Here is a 19,693-nt window from a genome sequence, read left to right as displayed (position 1 = left end):
TAACTTCAGTGGGAAAAAAAGAATGCCGGGGAAAGTGAACTGGTACCCGCTTCAGAGGAACGACAGAACAACCAGCGATCCAAAAATATATGAAGGTATTAATGTGGGCAGCTGACACAGCATGTAGCCGAAACAGGTTCAGCTAGCTTATGACAGGCATTATAAGCTATATGCGTCTCAACGTGTTTCTTTCTTGCCCACTTTAAAATCTTTACATTTTTGGAGAGCTGGTTTTGTCCATTTTCTGTTGTATTTTTGCCCGTACAAAATTAAGTCAAAATATTCCATTGGACATTAAATGAACGACAGAAGTCAAACACTATGCAGTCATGTTTTTTTTTTTTCTTTTTCAGAATGTTGTGTAGGAAGTGGGAATGAATGTGAGAACACACACAAAGTGGACAAAAGCGTTCTATTACAATAAAGGCACTATCAGTCTGATTCTGGCTAAAATCACCCTGTACTTCCACACTGTGTTCATTGATCTGATCAATACTTTTCTCTCCAGCTTCAGAGAGAGCAGGTCTATGAAAGTCAGCACTATGTCTGTGACAAAACACTGACAGGATATGTTAAAGGTTTAAAAATCAAAGACCATCTCAGCATGATCAAAATTAACAAGTCGGGAAGCAAAAACAATGCAGTGGTCCACTAGTTTCTGCCCCCCCTCCTTTTGGTCCATAATTGAGTTTACAACTTGTCGATACAATGTGTACAAATGCAGCTTTGACCGAAAGGAATGTGTAAACAAGTTTTGGTGCAGAAATCATGAAAGAACTCAACGCAGAAGAAGTTTTGTTTTTGTCCCGTAGTCACAGTTTAGAACAAGTTTGAACTGGATGGATCAGGCTGAGTTTGCTGCCTGCTAACCAGCCAAAGCAACTGTCTCAGGAGATGCACTTTCTTCACAGCATAGATCTTTAGTCCAAGTTTCAGTTTTCTCAACAGCAAATAGTTTAAAGAAGAATCTAACATATTTCTGCTTGGACATTTAACGGAACAGTCTGCAGCAGATCCAGTGGAATAACCTCAGAGTGCAGCTCAGCTCTCAGCTCAACTTCGGGTAGATCTTTTCGTAGAAGAAGCTCTGGGCCAAGACGTACAGTTCGCCGTCCTTTTCCCGGACGGCGTGGGCGCGCACGAACTGGAAATGTTCCAGGGCAAACTCGTAAAACTCGTTTTCGATTTTCCAGATGTCTGACTGCTGCAGCTTGGCGATCGTTTCCTTGGTGGGGGGCTTCTTCTCGGTGGTCTTCCTCAGATGGGACCTTTTGCCTGGAAGCAACACAAGAACGTTTTGAGGAGTTCTCTGAACACACACACACACACACACACACACACACACACACACACACACACACACACACACACACACACACAAGCTAATAAATGCAAATGCATAACGGTGTTTAATATCAGTCAGGTTTTTCTTATCGGACCAATGCTAAATGGTAAGAAACGACAGGCGTCTGCCAATACCAATGTAAATAAATCTCTAGTTTAAACTGTTCTTTTTGTAAACTGAAATATTTATGCAACAAACATCATCAGTGACTCACACGTCCAAACTGTCCCGTTAGTGACATTAACGGCCCCAGTGTGACTGTTCTGACTGCAACTTATAAATGTGCTACTTTTGATTCTTTTTGGCCGCCATTAGTCCGACATCATTTTGACTGGTGACATCAGATACAGACCCTTCCTTTACCTGCCCACGCAGCCAATGAACCAATCAAACAGAGTGGGATTGGACTGAGCCAAAGACACAGAACTCTGCTTTAGCTATATAAAATAAAAGTCACAATAGGTCCTAAAATTGTGCACCCAGCTTTTGTAATTTGTAATCTAATCGTTCTAATGAATCATTGAGAGTCTCAAATGAATGACGTTGACATGGATGATGAGAGAAACAGCAGATCTGCTACTGCCTCTGGTACCTGTTCTGTAGAGTTCTGTTGCTCCCTTGAAGAAGCGCGGCAGAACAGCCTCTAGGATCATGATGAAGTCCTCCAGCTCTTCAGTTACTCCAACCAACAGATACTCATTCACCAGGTTGTACTTGGCCTGTTCCAGGGCCCATCTACTGCCGACATTCCTGCACACCAAATGTCCCAGTCCGACTGTAATCACCTTTACTAGACGTGTACAAGTAAGTCAAGCGCTTCCCATGTAGTTTATACACCAGTAGGGATAGTGTGCCCTATAAGTCAGCTGCATCAAATAGTTTTGTCTTGACTAACTCTAGTCTAAATTGCCTTTAATGACAATTTTCTTAGGCAGCCCACCTACCAGCATTCTGAATGGTGACCACAGAAGAAGGGGATCTGCAGCCAAAGTTTTTCAGGAGCACAGTCGGACCCTCCTGATGAGACACATTCATCAAAGGTCTGAAATAAACCAGATGTCAGCAGTTATTGCAGATCCAGATAAAAATAAAACAGACATACATGGGGTGCAAAATGAGCGATTGGTGCAACACAGACCTTCTTATCCCCTTGTTTCCTCCGTCGAAGGCCTGGTCTGTAGTTGTCTCCGAAGCGCAGGAAGTAGTAGTAGGACACGAGGCGCTCTATCGGATCTCGCACCACATTTATGTACATTGGCTTACTTTTCACACCGTATCTAAACGAAAACAGAAGGCAGACATTATCAGTGTGTATTATAAGCATGGTGGGGGGGTACCACAAGGTTCAACCCTGGGAAACTCTTCTTTTAATATCAACATGCTCCCACTAGCTCAGTTATAACAAGAAATAAGATTAGTTACCATGCAGATGATACACAGCTCTACATTATGATCTCACCAAGTGACTGAACCCATAACACTCAACTGATGATTAGAACAAATCAATTTGGTGATGTGCCATAACTTTCTCCAGCTCAACAGAAACAAAACTGAAGTTGTCTGAATGACCAACACACATCTTCAGTTATGACAGCTAGAAACTAGATTCATCCCAAAATCTGGGTGTAGAGATGGACTAGCGATGGAAGTCCTGAATCTTCAGACACATAAAGACAGTTACAAAGTCGGCCTTCTATCACCTGAAATTTCCAGGATTAAAAGGACCGAGCTAGGCCTGTCGCGATAAACGATAAATCAATTAATCGTACGATAAATTAAAACTACCGACATCATTTTAATTATCGGCATTATCTTTCTGTTAATGACATTGAATGAAAAAAGGCTCAACTCCGGTGCTCTCCACTGACCCTCCCTTCCTCATTTCCTTAGTGTAAAGCCCAGCGCACACGACACCATCTTAGAGCTGTCGGCCGATTGTCGGCCCATTTTCAAAACCTGACAGCAGTGTTGTATAGTAACGAAGTAAAAATACTTCACTACTTTACTTAAGTATATTTTGGAGTACTTCATACTTTCCTGGAGTATGAAAATTTTTGATGACTTTCACTTTTACTTCACTATATTTCCGAACTTAATTGCGTACTTTTACTCCGATACATTTTCAATGTGTGATTTAGTTACTCGTTACAAAAAAGCGAGAGAGAGAAACAAAGTGTTTTGATCCCACCTACTGATTAGCAAGTAGCAAGCAGGCTACCGAACAAAGTCCGTAGCCTACTTGCCTGGTCTTGTTCATCACCACCAATAGGATACACCTGTTTCGCTTCTCCCATTAAACACAAAGCAAGTCTCGCAATCAGCAGCAGCCACATGGAGCTGGAGACGGAGACCACAACGACTGCAACTACGTCGGACACGGCTCCAGGGGAACCACCAGCTGGTGATGAGAGCCCATGGCCTTATTTAAACACAATACACTCTTTCGTGGGTGTTAAAGATTCGTCGTACCGCATGCAGTTTATGTTATTCCTGCCCGAAGATGTGGAAATTCTATCTTACAAAAACTCCCTGTCCAACTTGAAGAAACACATCGAGGTAACGTCTTATGAAATGGTTATAATCCTCCTGTTTCAGTAACTATAGCTTGGTCACTAGGCACTACTGTATTGTGAAATCTTGACCATAAATGAACTTTGTTTGGCATTGTTTCAGTTCCACACGTGGTGTATTTAGCTTAGGCCTAATGTTGACTGTAGCAGGCTACCTAGACTCCTCTGTTCAAGGGGGACAGAAGCCATAGCGATAGCAATTTAGACTAAATTTAACGAATATAGGAAAGGCATGCAAGTTCAAAACCAGGTTTACAGATGCCAATAAGCTGCATTTCCCTCCCAATTCTTTTTTTCTTTTGCATAATGACCAGTTGTGTGCACCACCTACTGACTGTAGGATTGACTGATTCACTGATTTGTGAAGTAGAGTAATCGTAACAGCTCTTTTTCTTCATGTTGGCTGCATTTTCTGTACTATTTATTTTTCTCATTTTCAGCACTGACCTTACTTGAAGGGAAAACTTAAGGCTTACAAAAACTTTGTATTTTCTGTCCTGGAGGGTTTACTAAGAAGCTGGTTCAGTTGTAAAGCAGGTTAAGTTAACCTTGTGCTATAGGTAAAGCACCTAATTTTCTTAACTAAATGATGCCTGCAGGTATATCTATTAGCAGGTTTAATTTTGCCTGCACTTGGTTGGGTATATTATTTTAAGTGTATTTGACAAGTTTACCAAAATATAAAAAATGTCATTCAAACTGCATTTGCCTTGTTTTACTTTTTACTTGTACTTTTCATTACATTACTTGAGTACATCCATTTTTACAGTAATTTCCATACTTAAGTACAAGAAGTTTCAGATACTTTAAGACTTTTACTCAAGTAACATTTCAGTCAGTGACTTCGACTTTTACCAAAGTCATATTTTGGAGAGGTACTTGTACTTTTACTTGACTCTGAGATTTCAGTACTTTATACAACACTGCCTGACAGATCACACATTAGCCGACAGAAATCCTAGATATAACGGTTTGATCGGGTTCGGTCCTGCCGTGTGGTGTCCAACAATGGGCACAAAATAATGGCTACAAGTCCAGTGAACTAATTTTAAAACCAGGTATTAATCAATGCATTACTACGATCTACCTGCAATGCATGTGGCTAGTGTCAGCGTAAAGTCCTGACTGAATGAAAATCATTAGAACCTATTTACGTCACGTTAACGAAGAACAGCTGAAAAGTTACCGGTTTCGCTCCAACTCCTCTCCTTGTCATTTCTATATTCTTTGCATGTTGAATAAACATTAATGTTGTTTCCACATATCATCTCCAATGTCTGCTGGGATTCCCCTCCGTAATTTCCCCTCAGGAGGAGAATCCGTGCTTTCTGATTGGCTACCTGTCACATTCAACAGGCTGCGTTAACTCTCCCAGTCGGGGAAAACCCCTGATTTAGATCGGAGGGCAACGATGATCTACCGTAACACACCACACAATCTTAGAAAGACCAACGTTTTAAGATTGTTGTAAGGGGAAAAATAGGAGCAAAAAATCGTGTAGTGTGAACTATTGCATCAGGTAGTCGATGTGCCCATCTTCTCTATTTAAATCTAATTATTACTGAAGGGCAACATAATATACAGACTTCATAATCTGCCCTCTTTTGGTTGAATGCAGTATTTATTTACACTTTGGCTTTATGTTGTTTAGTTTTTTTTCCAGTACATTTTTTGTTAATGGAGACTGAGAATACATTTTATTTTTGGTTGTTTTGTTTATTTTGTTTATCAGTTCCAGTGTTTAGTGTTCTTTTGAAAATGCAGTGTATCTAACTTTGGCAAGAAATCGCATGCGTTATTACATCATTTTCAGTGTAAAAAGGTCTTCAAACAATATTATCGTTTATCGCAATAATTTTTGAGACAATTAATCGTTCAGCAAAATTTGCTATCATGACAGGCCTAGACCGAGCAAGATTTTGAGAATCAATGCACTTAGTCGCATTGACTACTGCAACAGTGTCTTCACAGGTCTGCCTAAAGTTCTTCGACTGGCTCCAGTAGCTCAGACAATAGACTTTTAGATACTGTTAGTTTATAAATCACTTAACGGCTTAGCACCACAATACATTAAAGATCTGCTGTTCTTGATTCAACCTTCCAGACCTCTCAGGTCTTCTGGTTCTGGTTCTGCTCTGCATCCCCAGAACCAGAACCAAACGAGGACAAGCAGCCTTCAGCATCTATGCACCACAAATTTGGAACAAACTTCCAGAAAACTGTAAAACAGGTGAAATACTGACTTCTTTTAAATCTCGACTAAAATCCCACCTGTTTAGGATTGTATTTGAAATCAATTACAAATTTATTGATGGAACTTGATTTAATGTCGTGTTTTGATTGTTGATTCTATGTTGCTTTGTGTTTCTGTGTTTGATATGATGAAAAGCACTTTGAAATGCCTTGAGCTGAAATGTGCTATACAAATAAAATTTGATTGACTGATTGATTAAAGATCTGCTGTTGTATCAACTTTCCAGATTCACTCCGTTCTTCTGAGAGGTTCTGGAGAAGCAGCATTCAGCTTCTGTCCTCCACAAATCTGGAACAAACTTTCAGAAATGTGCAAAGATGCTGAAACACTGAGTTCCTTTAAATCAAGGCTAAAAACCCACCTGGTTAGAGTAGTGCTAAATATGTGATGTATATTGATGATTTTAACAATGCTGAGACAAAATGCAATGTCTGTTACAGCTTTTCACAGCTGGTGACTGCATGATGTGTTCATCATGTTTTCATGATGTAAAGCATTTTTGACTTGCCTTGTGGCCGAAATGCTCATTACTGGAGAGCAGTAATTGTTGGCCAATATATCTGATGACATTTGAAGTTATTTTTCACTTTAACGTAATATTTAGTCAGCAGGACAGAGTCAAACGGCAGAAAAGGCCCAATCAATCATGTTTATGTGCATAGCGCACACAGATATTGAAATGACGATAAATATTTTCATAATCATAAAAGCAGATTCTATACTTAAGAGCAGCTTAGCCGCAGCAGAGCGTGAAGCCGCTGTCCTTGTGAACTGATTCGGTGTTATTGTAACCATCCACAGGTGAACGGCTGGCAAGATCCCTGAAACGCACGCCAACAGAAGGTCGCCCTCTCCCTCTGGGAAACACTTAGACCATTAGAATAATTACCCGTGATCAGCGGGACGATAGAGTCAGGGGGAGATAAGGACAACAATGCTATTAATCAACACTAAAGCACAAGCTGGCAATCAATATGTGACCCCTCTCTTTATCTGCTCTGCTAACTGCATGTAACTTATCTGGATATTAATGGCATTACAGGAAATGAAGGGTCTTACTTGGAGAAGTCCAGATAAGCGACGTGGCCGTGGTAGAAGCCAGGCTTCATCTCTCTCCATGTGGTGACGTTCCGAACAAAGCGCACCTGCAGGCCGAGATAATGGGACTTCATTGTTGAGCAACAAAAAAAACCAAAAAACAATATGTTTGATATATTGGTTCGTTTTACACAGGAGTTTAAGTGTGATTGGTTGGTTAAGACATTTTGGATGCAAAAATTCCTCTTCATGATCCTGATGGAATGGTGGGGTGTGATGTACCGCAGACTGGATTTCGGTTTGACCGTGTTCACAGAGTGTGTGTGAGGGCAAACAGGATATTACCTTGGCACCGGCAGCCAGAAGTATAACAATACTAGAGCTTTTATGTGCTCAATGCAGCAGGCAGCAGACAAACACGGCGAGGAGATGAAAACAAGACACCTGGAGAGGTGAGTGGTGTGTAGCCATGCAGTCCGTTCATTAACGTGTGATGGAATGGACCCAACGGTGCAGCACTGGGGCTGATCAAGCAGGAAGAACAGCTTCATGGAAAACAGATCGGTTTGTAGTTCAGCGGTCCAAAGTCCGGTTTTCTTTCAAAGTAACGATGCAATTTGTTTACAGTTCAGAGTTAACCGCCTAGAGGAGTTTACACAGAAAACACAGATGTTCTTTCACTGGATGTAAATTGTCTGTTTATGAAGAAAATGTGGATTTTTTTTCCACCATGGCCCTCCTTGGTTCGGTGGTTCAGGCCAGTGGCGCAAACAGTGGGTAAGCACTCTATGAAACGCATAGGGGTGCTGCACTAGAGGGGGCGCCAAACGATGTGGGAACATTTTTTTATAGTTGGCATTTTCTGTATGTAACAGTTGTTTGTGCATGTATGAAATGACCAATAACAGAGGAACTGCACTGACTGGGCGCCCCTCCGCTCCTTCACGTCCCCTCCCAACATAAGTCGCTTGGGCACACGCCCCTTCGAGAACGCGCTCAGGAGCGTTTTGTTTCTTCTTTTAAATTTGAATCGTCGTATATAGTGCACTTGACAACAGTGAGGTAGGAAAAATACAATAAAACAGAAAACGGAAGAGGGAGGGGAATAAAGATGTTGGAGGGACGAAGAAAAGCTTTTCATATTAAATTTTTTTATATAGCACCCAAATATTGGTTGCAATTTTAGAATCAGGGATAAAGATGAACGTTGATGTTGGACAGAGATTTCCCCTTTGTGACTTCCTACTTGTAGATGTTTTAGATTGTAATTCTTCTCCTTCCTGGCTAGATTTCTCTTTGGTTGTATAGACCCGTCTGCTTCACTAAACTTCACTGTTTTTTTCCTCTTGATCATTCAGCATTTCAGAGGAAGCTTCAAGTTGTGTCTCCTTTTGCTTAAAAACTGTCTGGGGGTTCTCCGCTTTTATTTCAAAAACAGTTTGTGTTGCCAGAGTCTTGGAATTTTTGCCAGAATTTTGAGTTTCAGAGGTGTCTGACTCTGCTTGGTTTATTAGGGCTTCCAGTTCAGAGGCTGTTTTTATTGCTGCCTTTCTCCTAGGTTTAGATTTCCTAGATAACTTTGTCTATCTATGACTTTCTGGTCCTCATCTTGTTGCGTTTCAAACGTCTTTTCTTCTTCAGTTTCCTGGAGTAGTTTAGAGATCACAGTTGCATTGGGATAAATCTAAATATAAACAAATGTTATCACTTCAATGTAAAAACATTAAATTAAATAATTTCTCTGGCAGTGCTCCCTAATGACAATGGCTATTTTTAGAACTTGCTCCGCGGGCGACCGGGGGCCCGCGGGCACCGTGTTGGTGACCTCTGGTGTTAGGGAACCAACGGGTTGAACAAAGCAACTTTGGTTATAATCATAAGATGAACTGATTTATTGCAAAAGCTCTAAACATATTGTCTGTTTTAGATGGAAAGGTTACATTTAAGACAAGTTGTTTGCCTGCTTCTTGCTCTCATTAGCGTGTTTGAACGGACTACAATTCTTTTCTGCTCTTTACTTACCACAAAGACAAAAATAATAAAGATAAATAAAACTATCATACATCCTTTGTGTTTTCTCTGTCACGTCATGAACTGCTTCCAGAGCTTTCAAACTCGTAAAGCTCATGCCAGCTAGTCAAAGTGTGCAACATCTCCGGCTCCAGCATTTGGCCTGTCATGAGCTCTGCATTTGTGGTGCCAACAAAACACTCTTTGCTGTGTTCATTAATATATGATTAGCATCACCATGGAAACAAGCAGATGCAAGGGGATATAGATATATTTTTGTCTATTTAATGGAACATTTTGATGAAAATCTATTATTTTATGGTAATGTGAAAATAAAAGCGTCTCCGGCAGGATGAGCATATCTGAACATTTGACGCATCCCTTCGCCGGTTACCACGGAAACAACGTACTCGAAGTGGGAAGGCTCTCACCTGGTCCTGTAAGGACATGACGGGGTTGTTTTTGGTGGTGTTGATGTGCAGCACGTGGAAGCGGTTCCTGCTGCAGAGGTCGTAGGCGATGTTGGTGAAGGAGGTGCTGGCCGTCTTGGGGACCCTGTTGTAGATGATCACCGAGTCGTCGGCTTCCCGCCCGCCGCCGTCCTCGCTGCGGCGCAGCTCCACCTCCACCACCTCGTGTCTGGCCATGGTCCGCTCTGCCGAGGACAGAACCCACAAACCCAACGTCACTGACGAACTGGTGGACATTTCTGCCGCATGTTTGCAGAAGTTACCGATCCTTTGGCTGAAACAAAGTAATCCACGGTGCTTTCCATTGTGGTATTTGGTTAACTTGGAGCTAAAGGTGAATACATTTGTCCCCCCCCCCCAAAAAATGCGTATTTACGGACATTTGCAAGCAAATGTTTTATAATTTTTTTATTTGCCTCCTGAATGACTTTCATGGTGAAAAAGATTGACATTTTTGTCAACTCAGACACAAATTAAAATGGACAGGAAAGCTGATCAAGTCTAATTTCAGTCATGTGGACAAGTTTGGTAAGTTTAAAAACTAGTCAGTGAGAACTAATCTGGTTAAGCAGAAGAAGTGAAAGAAATGATACATTTAGAAGTAACAGACTACTTGAATGAACAGATGTTCCTTTTTTTTCTCCATCTGATCATTTTAGTTGTTTTAAATGATAAATACTAACTTGGAATGTGATTTTGTTCCACTATTGGCACAACTTTAACAATGTTGTCTATAATGGAGGACGTTGTGTGTAATTCACATTGTTTTTAGGATTGCTCAACCATAAAATAAAAAAAGAAAACTCAAATAATGTTGTTTTTTTCAAATACAGTAACAAATTTAAATCTGTGTCACTGTGAGAAAAGAAAATTGTCATTTTATCCCATCCAAGGATAAGCATTTTAATTAAAGATTTCTTCTTCTCACAAATCTGTAAAAGGTTTCATGTTTCACACACTTTCACACCAGTACCTCAACATGCAAAACGTAAAACGAGGGAAACATGGACAAACACCAGCCACGTCATTTACCTGCAGCAAAGCAGAAACTTTCATTAATACATCAAAAGCTTTCAAATCTCTGTTTCTGAGTAGATTAATAAGCAAACAGCTGGACGAAGTGTGGACGCCTCCAGCTGTCAGAGGAGCTGTGAACATGGGGGTCTTTCCTCCCACACAGAACCTGACAAGAGGTCACCGCAGTGTGTTTGCAAACCTTAATTAATTAAAAACAACACAGCTTCTAAAGACGGAACAACTTTCACATCACCTTGTTCGGGTTTTGATGAGAATATTGACAGGAGGCGAAATTAAAAGTGTTTTTTCTCATCCCCTCCACAGCAGTAGAAAGTGTGTGTGTGTGTGTGCGGGTGTGTGTGGGTGTGTGTGGGTGTGTGTGTGTGTGTGGATGGAACGTCTTTTGACTCGGTCTTTGAAGGCTCAGTGAAGTTTCACCTGTATATTCCTTTATTTAACCAGGTAAACCCTGTTGAGATCTAGATCTCATTTTCAGGAGGGACCTGGGCAAAAACATTTGCAACACATAGCAACATGGTTACAAGATAAAAACAATTAATACATATGCACAAGTATAAAACAATAAAAAACAATTTAAAAACAATGACACTGTTTCATAGAATCTTGTTTGATGTGAACACAGCTGTTTATGGATCAGGGGAAAAAAGCAGCCAAACATCCCTTTATGAATGAAACATTCAATTTGTCCACAAAAACAGAGGCTTTCAAAAGTATTCACAAACCCTGAACGTTGCATATTGCGAACCATTTCATTTGGCTGCCTGACTCATGGCTTCTCCCTGCAATTACACATTTTCTTTTGGGTTAGGATTTGTTTACGCCTGTGCCACCGCAGCGCCCCAACTGTAACCTTTTAGTCCTGACCAGACGCTGGTCAACACAACAGTGACCTCTCAGCCGCACGGCTGCAAGGTTTATTCTACGCATGAACCCGCAGCACTGTGTTAAACCTGATCAGTTTAACACAACTTCTGATTTACGTTACATACGACGAGCACTTTGTACATGGGAGACGGATGACTGTCTATAAGGAGGTGGAAGCTAAGGGTCAACAGCGCATTTGATGACGTGCTAAAATCCCAGCGCCGTCTAGTGGCCTGGCATGACAACTACAGCTGAGTCGAGGTGTCTAAAGGTGGAACTTTTTCCTCAAACGTCAGAAAATACCAGTTGTTTCCAGGCAGCAGTCTTGTGTAAATGTAGCCATAGAAATAATCATTCTATAAAAGGAAATTATTAAGTGTCCAAAGACTCCAAACTCTCGTCGACAGTCTACCTCTAGAACTCCTCATCTAAAGTGAAAGTTCAGGTTCCTGCTAGGTATGTAGGACAGCTGGGCAATTTTAGCATCATTTTCTTGAAAAAATAGCATCATCATGGTAATAATTAGACATCCAGTGACAGTAATAATGCTCTAATTAAACTTAAGCTTAGGAAACTTTGGCTCACTTAGCCTAAGTTACTATGGCTGTTAAAACTATTTTTTCCAGTATTGCATACATGGCGATAATCTATATAGGTTTTGGTACCATTTAAAAATCCGTTTAGATCCAATTATTATGTGTTGTTCAGCAGTACAGTCGCAGTATTGAATGGGGCCCTCTGAACAGAACGGCTTCGTTCTGCAGTGACAGATCTAAAGCAAAAGAGACAAAAGATTTGATTTTTATCTTTTTAGTGTCACTTTTAAAATAATGATAATAGAAACCACAATGCTTTGTAGGATGTTTAAAAGCTTGACCTGTCTCTGCTGTTTTCCTCTGACTCCATGAAGCTGTTTGGTATGGTAGTGATATTGTGTTGAACCCCAACGAAAATATTGTCATCCCTGTAGTACGTACAGTAATATCACCACATTATAGTTACATAATACGTTTCCTTAAATTAGGAAAAACATTTACTTAGTTGGTTGGGTTTTTTATCTATTTTGAAACGAGACTATTAATAACATTGTTACTGTTTTTTTTTTGTTTATCTCTTTTGGCATCTAAACCCCAGACTGAACTCAATCATATAACACTAAACATAAAGTTCTCAAACCACAATTTGGAATCTTCCAACTTTATTGTCTTTGTGTTGTTGATTATCTCAGAGGAAATATCTAACTTAACATTTTAATCAGTGTGAAACTCTTTTAAATGTGTATGCCTTTTGAAGATTATAGAATGGTTTGCTTAAATATTACAGGTCCAGAGCAGCAAACGGAGATAGCTCTTACCCAGTTTGACCCTTGACTCGTCCAGTCTCTGGATCTGGTTCTCTATCAGGAGCATGGCCACTCCGAACGCCAGCACGGCCAGCAGCTGGATCTTGGGCGGCATCGTGCTCCTCAGCAGCCCCATCGAACAAGCAGCTGAATCATTCCGCGGACACGGCGAGCTGCTCAGGAGCTCATTGAATCACTGCTAGCACCGACAAAGAGTCTCTGCTGCTGGCAGCTTTCCACGGCCGATGCCGCTTTTATTTTACTGGCTTCTGCAACTGAAAACAACAAACCGCAGAGCGCCACTAACTAAGAGAGCAGCTACACAACACAACAGTTCCTGTAACTCGTTGTTAGCAAAACAAACCAACACGGGCTAGCTCTGAGCTAAAGATAGCCAGCAGCAGGGAGCTCGTGCCAGCCGTATATTTCAAAAGAAAACGAGGCGTTTTGATTCTACTTCATGTCTTGTTCAACCGCAGAAAATGATATCCTGATATCCCCAATAATAACTGTGAAAATAAAAAAAAACCAAACTATTATCTCAGAGACATGCAGCAGCTTACAAGCTCGGAGCAGAAGCTACTTCTTCTACTATCTCTATTGAAGTTGTATGCCGCCACCTGCTGGACAGCAATATATTCCTCTAAGCATAATACTGGAAAATATTTGAAGATTTGTAAGTATTTCTCATGGAGATGTTCCTGTGCTTGAGCCAAAGAGGCTTAGTCATGTTGATTAATAATTTAATGGAATACATTTACTCAAATATTTATTGAAAATGTTTTTTTCTGTAACGGAAATGCTTGGAAGAGGCTGGGCGCTGCTAGTTGCAAAGCTACCATCAAGTTTAACATTGTTTTATGCTGGTCGTATAGTTCAGGATCATCTTCTGACAGATTACGTACAACAAATAAATTTTTATTAATGAAACCACATAGATCATTACCCCTCTCATGTTTCTTCGCAGTGAGCTAACAGTGATTCATATCGACTGATACGTCATTCTACAAAACTATCACAAACTCACAAACAATGCACCCTGTTCTTCCTAGTAAGACTTCTAAGCATTTTTTTTAAATATTAAAACCTTATTTAGGGTATTTACATTAAATTATTTGTTAGTGTTTGACTATATCAATATCATTATTTCTCAGCTGTGTGTATCTTAGTTTTTTGTAGTGTTTTCTTTCCATTGCATTTTATATTTGCTTTTATTTGATCATTAAATCCTGATGGCAGACACATGGTGTTGCTTCGCATACTAAACGTGCTTCACGAATAAAACTTTTAGGTTGTTTGACTTGAAGACACTAACCTCAACAGTGCACCGGGATCAGTAATGCACAGTTTACCCAGCAGATGGCGGCAGCGTTTCACGAATAAAACTTTGTTAGCTCTGACATGAACCAAGTTGTGTCATTCCATGTGAATTTGTTAGAACTCAAAGTCTGAGGCCCAGATGTAACTAGTAGTAACATCTGTCATACACAAGAGCTGTGTGAATGTACATTGTTTATGAAACACCTGTCATGAGGACGCCGGCGTTCTGATAAGGTTGAATTGTTTGGGATATTTTTTTAGTTTGAAATACAGTGCAGAAATTTTTAACAACTCCCAGTGTGACATAAAAAAATGTCAGTTAACTGGCAATAAACGATGCTTCATTTCTATTACCTCTAACATTAGCATCTAAATTTGACATCAAAGTCATCCATCCTGTTCATTTTTCAAATGAATAAATATAAACATCAAACAAGCAGTACAAATATATTTTCGTTCATGTTGATGTTTATTATTTTTATTTTCTGTTTTAGCATAATGTAAAAACAATCTGAAGGATTTTTTGAAATATGTCAGTCTTTGTTGTTTGATTAAAAACAATGTATTTTCAGTTTTCATTAGCGCCTATGTCAAATGGCTGTTACTCTTTTTTCTATTTTTCTCTGCACATAAAAAAATTGACAAAGAAAACCCCAAAACCATTTATACTGTCTGAAAACAAAAACAACAGTGAGAAAAAACTAAAACAGGAAGCAGATCTCTGAGTTACTGTTTAAAGAGGGGAATCTTTCTGAATTAAACTTTTTTTATATTTCATCTCCAGATTACGCTTTTTAATCAGCCTGGATTTACAAACCTTCACTTACGATTTAAATAAAACAACCGGTAAACGTGACATGACCCGTATTAATTCTGTCAGTTTGTCCAATTTAGTTTTAAAGATAACCTTTGACCTCTTGATAAACAAGCACAGAAGATTTGTATTTCTGTGGCTTTGGTCTGAGGGGAACTATTAGCTTTATTCAATTATGCTAAAACAAAGTGGCAATTATTTCATTTATCATATGGACCTGCAGGGCTGCAGATAACAGCTATCTAACAATGATAAACTGTTGACCACTGCATTTATAGTAGATAATGCTAACAGAATAAACAACAACAACAACAACCTGTCCTTCCATCCATCCACACATCTGCTTATCTTTGCGGGGGACTGCTGCCTTTCTCTAGGCAGGAGAAGCTGCACCCTGGACAGGTTGCCTGTAACAACAAATATATATTCTGCATGGACTTCTTTTAAAATATTTTCTAATCATTAAAAAAAAAGACTAACAATTTTTTTCTTCTTTAAAATAATACCTGAGGGTATTTTGTTTTGTGATTGTGGAACTTCACTATAGAAACGTACAAGAACATAATGATGGAAAGCTTATTTTCAAACTGTTTACAGGCAGAGTCACACTGTTAAACTGTTTATTATGCTAAAATGACTTCCCATAAATATTTCTGATTTTGTGATATTAAGACTTTCAGTATTGTAGGTTGTAAGTCATTAAAATAGAGTTAAATAATGTTTTTAGAGGCCCTCAATGTGGGAAGTAGTGCCACCCAGTGGCTATATTGCTGACTACATGATACTAAATACCTACAGTTAATGCATCCCTACAGTTTTCGAGTCCTTCCCATATCGGCTCAGCAGGGCCAAAAGGCCGGAGTCCACCCTGACGACTCTGATGGCTCAAATTAGCATCCCTTCTTCAATTGTAAATGTGGTCGTTGACCGTCGGGCCAGAAGGTGGGAATGTGAATAGTGCATGTTGGGGGTGGGTATCTATGATACCTGCAGGAGATCAGGTCTCCTGTAGGTAGTGCTCTTCAGTTTAGTTTTGAAGCATACATGAAGTGTTTTTGGAGAGATGTGACCTTTTGCAGCTGATCCATGATGTTGTGCTGCATTATCCAGGTCATTTTGCCAAATGTACATAGAGTTTGCAAAACATACAATCTGTTTCAAGAAATGTGCAAAGGTTTTTCTAAAAGAAATTAGTAATGTTTCTCTTTGAAATAAAGCTAAGAGGGTATAAAATGACAGTTTAGAAATAAACTAACCTAACTAATGAATTCATTGTGCTTGGGTGCGCCAGTAATGGCCTTATTTACGGAACAAAAGCGCCTGTTGAAAACAGCTAATACATTGGAACCTCAAACATTGTCCTGAGCCGTATGCAACGAAATTTCGTTCTTTATACACCCTGTGCATTGAAAATGACAACAAAGTCAGTCTAAGTCGAAGTCGAAGTCTAAGGAACAATTGTGCAACTGTGAGATGCGTTGAGGCCATTACCAGGGTACTGATAAGGTAATGGCCCTATTTACAGAACAAAAGCACCTGCTAGAGAAAATCCTTCAGGCCAGTTGGACTATCGAAGCCGATATAGGTATACGTCAAAGTGGACTAACTCTAGCCATTCTAGTGTGTTAAAACACACTCTAAAAATAATAATAATAAGAGTAGGTTTTTTAAATATAACTGTATTTATGTTTCATTGAGATCAAAAATCTCCTACAAGGGAGACCTGGATGACTATATTATTGTTGTTACCATTTAAGACCCAGAACAGATACTTGAGTTTTCCCATTGCATCGAAAATCATGACCAAAACGTTGATCTTACCACTGGTGGAATCTAAGTCAGATGAATGTGAGCTCAATTTTGAGTGCAATAGTGCATGAATACTTATGTGCAGATTATGTCTGAATGTTTATGTTTTAGATAAATTTCCAAAAATGTATGATGGGATTTGTGTAGTTGATTTGTAGATTTTGTGGGGTGAGGAGGAATGTGGTGGGTTAAAGCTGCAGTGTGTAACTTTTATGAAGAATATGTTGTTTTTCTTCATATTTGTTAAAACTGTCATCATGTCTTGGCATAATGTTATCAGGCCAGTAATGTGTGAAAAGATTGATCGCCCCCACCTCTTCCCTGCGCTGCTGTCCCTAGCATTTCTTCAGCTCCTCTCTGAGCTGAAGAAATGCTCCAGGTCAAAAACGACCAATCAGAGCCAGGAGGACGGTCTTACCGCTGTCAGTCATCCTCATGTACTTGCTGCGAAATGTGCTAAAGGTGGAGAAATAACTTACCATTACAGGAAAACTGTTTATCCACAGTCAGTGGTGACCAGGCTATCTAACCTGAACATATCAGAGAATAGGGGGGGCATCTAGGGGAGGATGAGCAACAGCACACGAGATTGACCCGCCTCCTGGTTCTGATTGGTTATTTCTAGTTAGCACTGGGAAAAGGAGAGGAGCTCAATTTCTTTCACAGATTATCTGTCTCCTACCGTACAGTTACAACATAGTGACAATTTCAACATACTTGTAAAAAAAATTACAAAAAATTTATAAGTGACATACTGCAGCTTAATATATATATATATATACACAAATTGTTTTATTAGTAACTCCCTGATATTACAGTACACATTCTTTGTTTTATGCTAAGACAATTCGACTTAAACTCTTAGCATAATTTATGAAACTCCATCTGATTGTTGTTCTATGACTGATGAACAAAAAGTTGGTGGGTGGATTTTTTTTTTCATAATGGAGAGTGTCTTGGGGAAAGAGTACTCACACAGAGTCCTCGCTGCAGTTCTCTAACTGTAAGACTTTTGACGTGATTAAATAGCAGAAGTGTGAAAATTGAAGGTTGATTACAAAGTCATTGTTATCTTATGCAGCTGCAAATGTAAGACATTGATTCCAGGGCCTCCAATAAATGTGCGACGCCTTATAGGTCTACAGTTTTCCAAATCAATGCATTTTAAATTATTCGATAGTTCCAAGAAAGCTGACTTGAAAATCAGATCTTTCCATTGAATTTACAATTTGACAGCAGTTAAGAAATCTGAACCCAAGCAGCGTTAATTTCAATTAAAGTTAAAACTGTCAAAGAAAAACTACGTTTCTGTAGCTATTTCCAAACAGCTGCGATGTGCAAACCTCCTAAGTCAAAGCAGCATGTGGTGAAACATCCCATTTTTCAGTGTCCTGAGATAGCGTACCTGTTTTTAAGCCTTTAAACCCTCACACACAATATGCTCTACACCACATTCAGCTGTTAAGCACTGCGTGTGGAAATGTACTTTACATTGTGTGACACTCTAGTAAAGCTTGTGCTTGCTCAGCTAAGCTTCGGATGTCTCATCAAATTTCCATTTGATTCCGGAGAGACACCATCTTTTCTGCAGTCGACTGCATTTTTATGTGATGGGGGGGCAGAGTGGGGTGCGGGGTGTAGAAACGGAGAAAATCTGCCCTGAAACCTCACGAATATTCTAAAGTATCCTCCAAAACATACTTTGGAAAAATGTTCTCCCTAATCCGACATGTGGAGAAATGTTTGATAAATGTCTACTTTTCTCATCCACCATGTGTAAAAAGCCTTTACCTGGCAGTCCCAGTGTGAGGAAAAGGGCCTGCATTTGGTTGGTGCTGTATGCTGTACCAATGCTTTCCACCACAAAACCAGATATACTTTGTCACCGTTGGAAGATATTGCTGCACAAATCGGTTGAAGTGCTTTCCCAATGTTTCCTACCACGCCACATATGCTGATGGATTCAAAAACTCATGCTACGTGACTCGTGGGTCTAGACGACGGTAAGTAAAAGGGATTTTAGCAAAACATCAAGTCGTTTCTGAACTGTACGTCATTTTGTGATGTACTTCTGTTCTACACCAGGTTTCAACAAGTCAAATGAAAGACTTTAAAAGACATTTTTAATGCCACTTTGAATGAACTTTAACTGTAAATATCAGGGATGGTTGGGGGAACATTACAATCAAGAAGAGCAAAACTAGGAACCCGATTTCCAACCTTAACCCCCATAGTGTCAAGCTTAAAAGTTCTTTTGTGCCTGGCCTCATATGGGTTGTGTGGCAGAAATCAGCCAGTGGCAAAAATGAACGACCATAAATTAGCACTCAACCCTAACAGGCAAAAAAAAGCTAACTACCTAGCTAGCTAACAATGGTCATTGCTGATTCAAATCTTGCTTTGACAGTAAACAGGTTTTCTCCTCTGGTAGATTTTCAACTCAGCTCAGCTATCAACACAATTCACTAATATTAACACAATTATACGGCATCATTTTACCATTTCAACACTTTGTTTCATCCTGTGGAAGGGGTTCAGTTCACCTCAGCAGGTTGTTGTAAAATTCAAAATGGTGGTCTAGACACTAGAGAATGATGAGCCTGCTTCTGGTATCTGTTCTCACCCAACAAACTGGTTTATGTTTTTGACCTAATGTTTATTTAATACAGTGGTTCCTAAAGTGTGGGGGGCAGCCCCTGGAGGGGGGGGGGGCAGGAAGCAGTATGAATGAGTGAAAAAAGAAAATAAAAAGTTACACAAAAGTGTTTCACTGTAAAGATGGTTTGTAGTTTGTTTTGTTGCAACCTGAAGTGTGAAAT

At 39.7% G+C, this 19,693-nt stretch overlaps 1 protein-coding gene across 1 annotated transcript; it reads right to left on the bottom strand.

The window, feature by feature from the left end:
- Positions 1-327: 327 nt before the first annotated feature.
- On the bottom strand, positions 328-13,523 carry LOC102233024 (heparan sulfate 2-O-sulfotransferase 1-like). The gene is made up of 7 exons (XM_005813178.3): positions 12,944-13,523; positions 9,649-9,872; positions 7,229-7,314; positions 2,484-2,622; positions 2,290-2,387; positions 1,938-2,095; positions 328-1,275 (listed from the first exon to the last, which is right to left on the bottom strand). Exons 1-7 carry the CDS (start codon positions 13,065-13,067, stop codon positions 1,049-1,051), a joined length of 1,056 nt encoding a protein of 351 aa, XP_005813235.1. The 5' UTR covers positions 13,068-13,523; the 3' UTR covers positions 328-1,048.
- Positions 13,524-19,693: the final 6,170 nt, after the last annotated feature.

The sequence above is a fragment of the Xiphophorus maculatus genome, chromosome 9, assembly GCF_002775205.1.
Source record: "Xiphophorus maculatus strain JP 163 A chromosome 9, X_maculatus-5.0-male, whole genome shotgun sequence".
In the NCBI taxonomy this organism is placed as follows: Eukaryota; Metazoa; Chordata; class Actinopteri; order Cyprinodontiformes; family Poeciliidae; genus Xiphophorus; species Xiphophorus maculatus.
The sequence above is the reverse complement of the archived record's forward strand: the minus strand, read 5'-3'. Positions and strand labels throughout refer to the sequence as shown.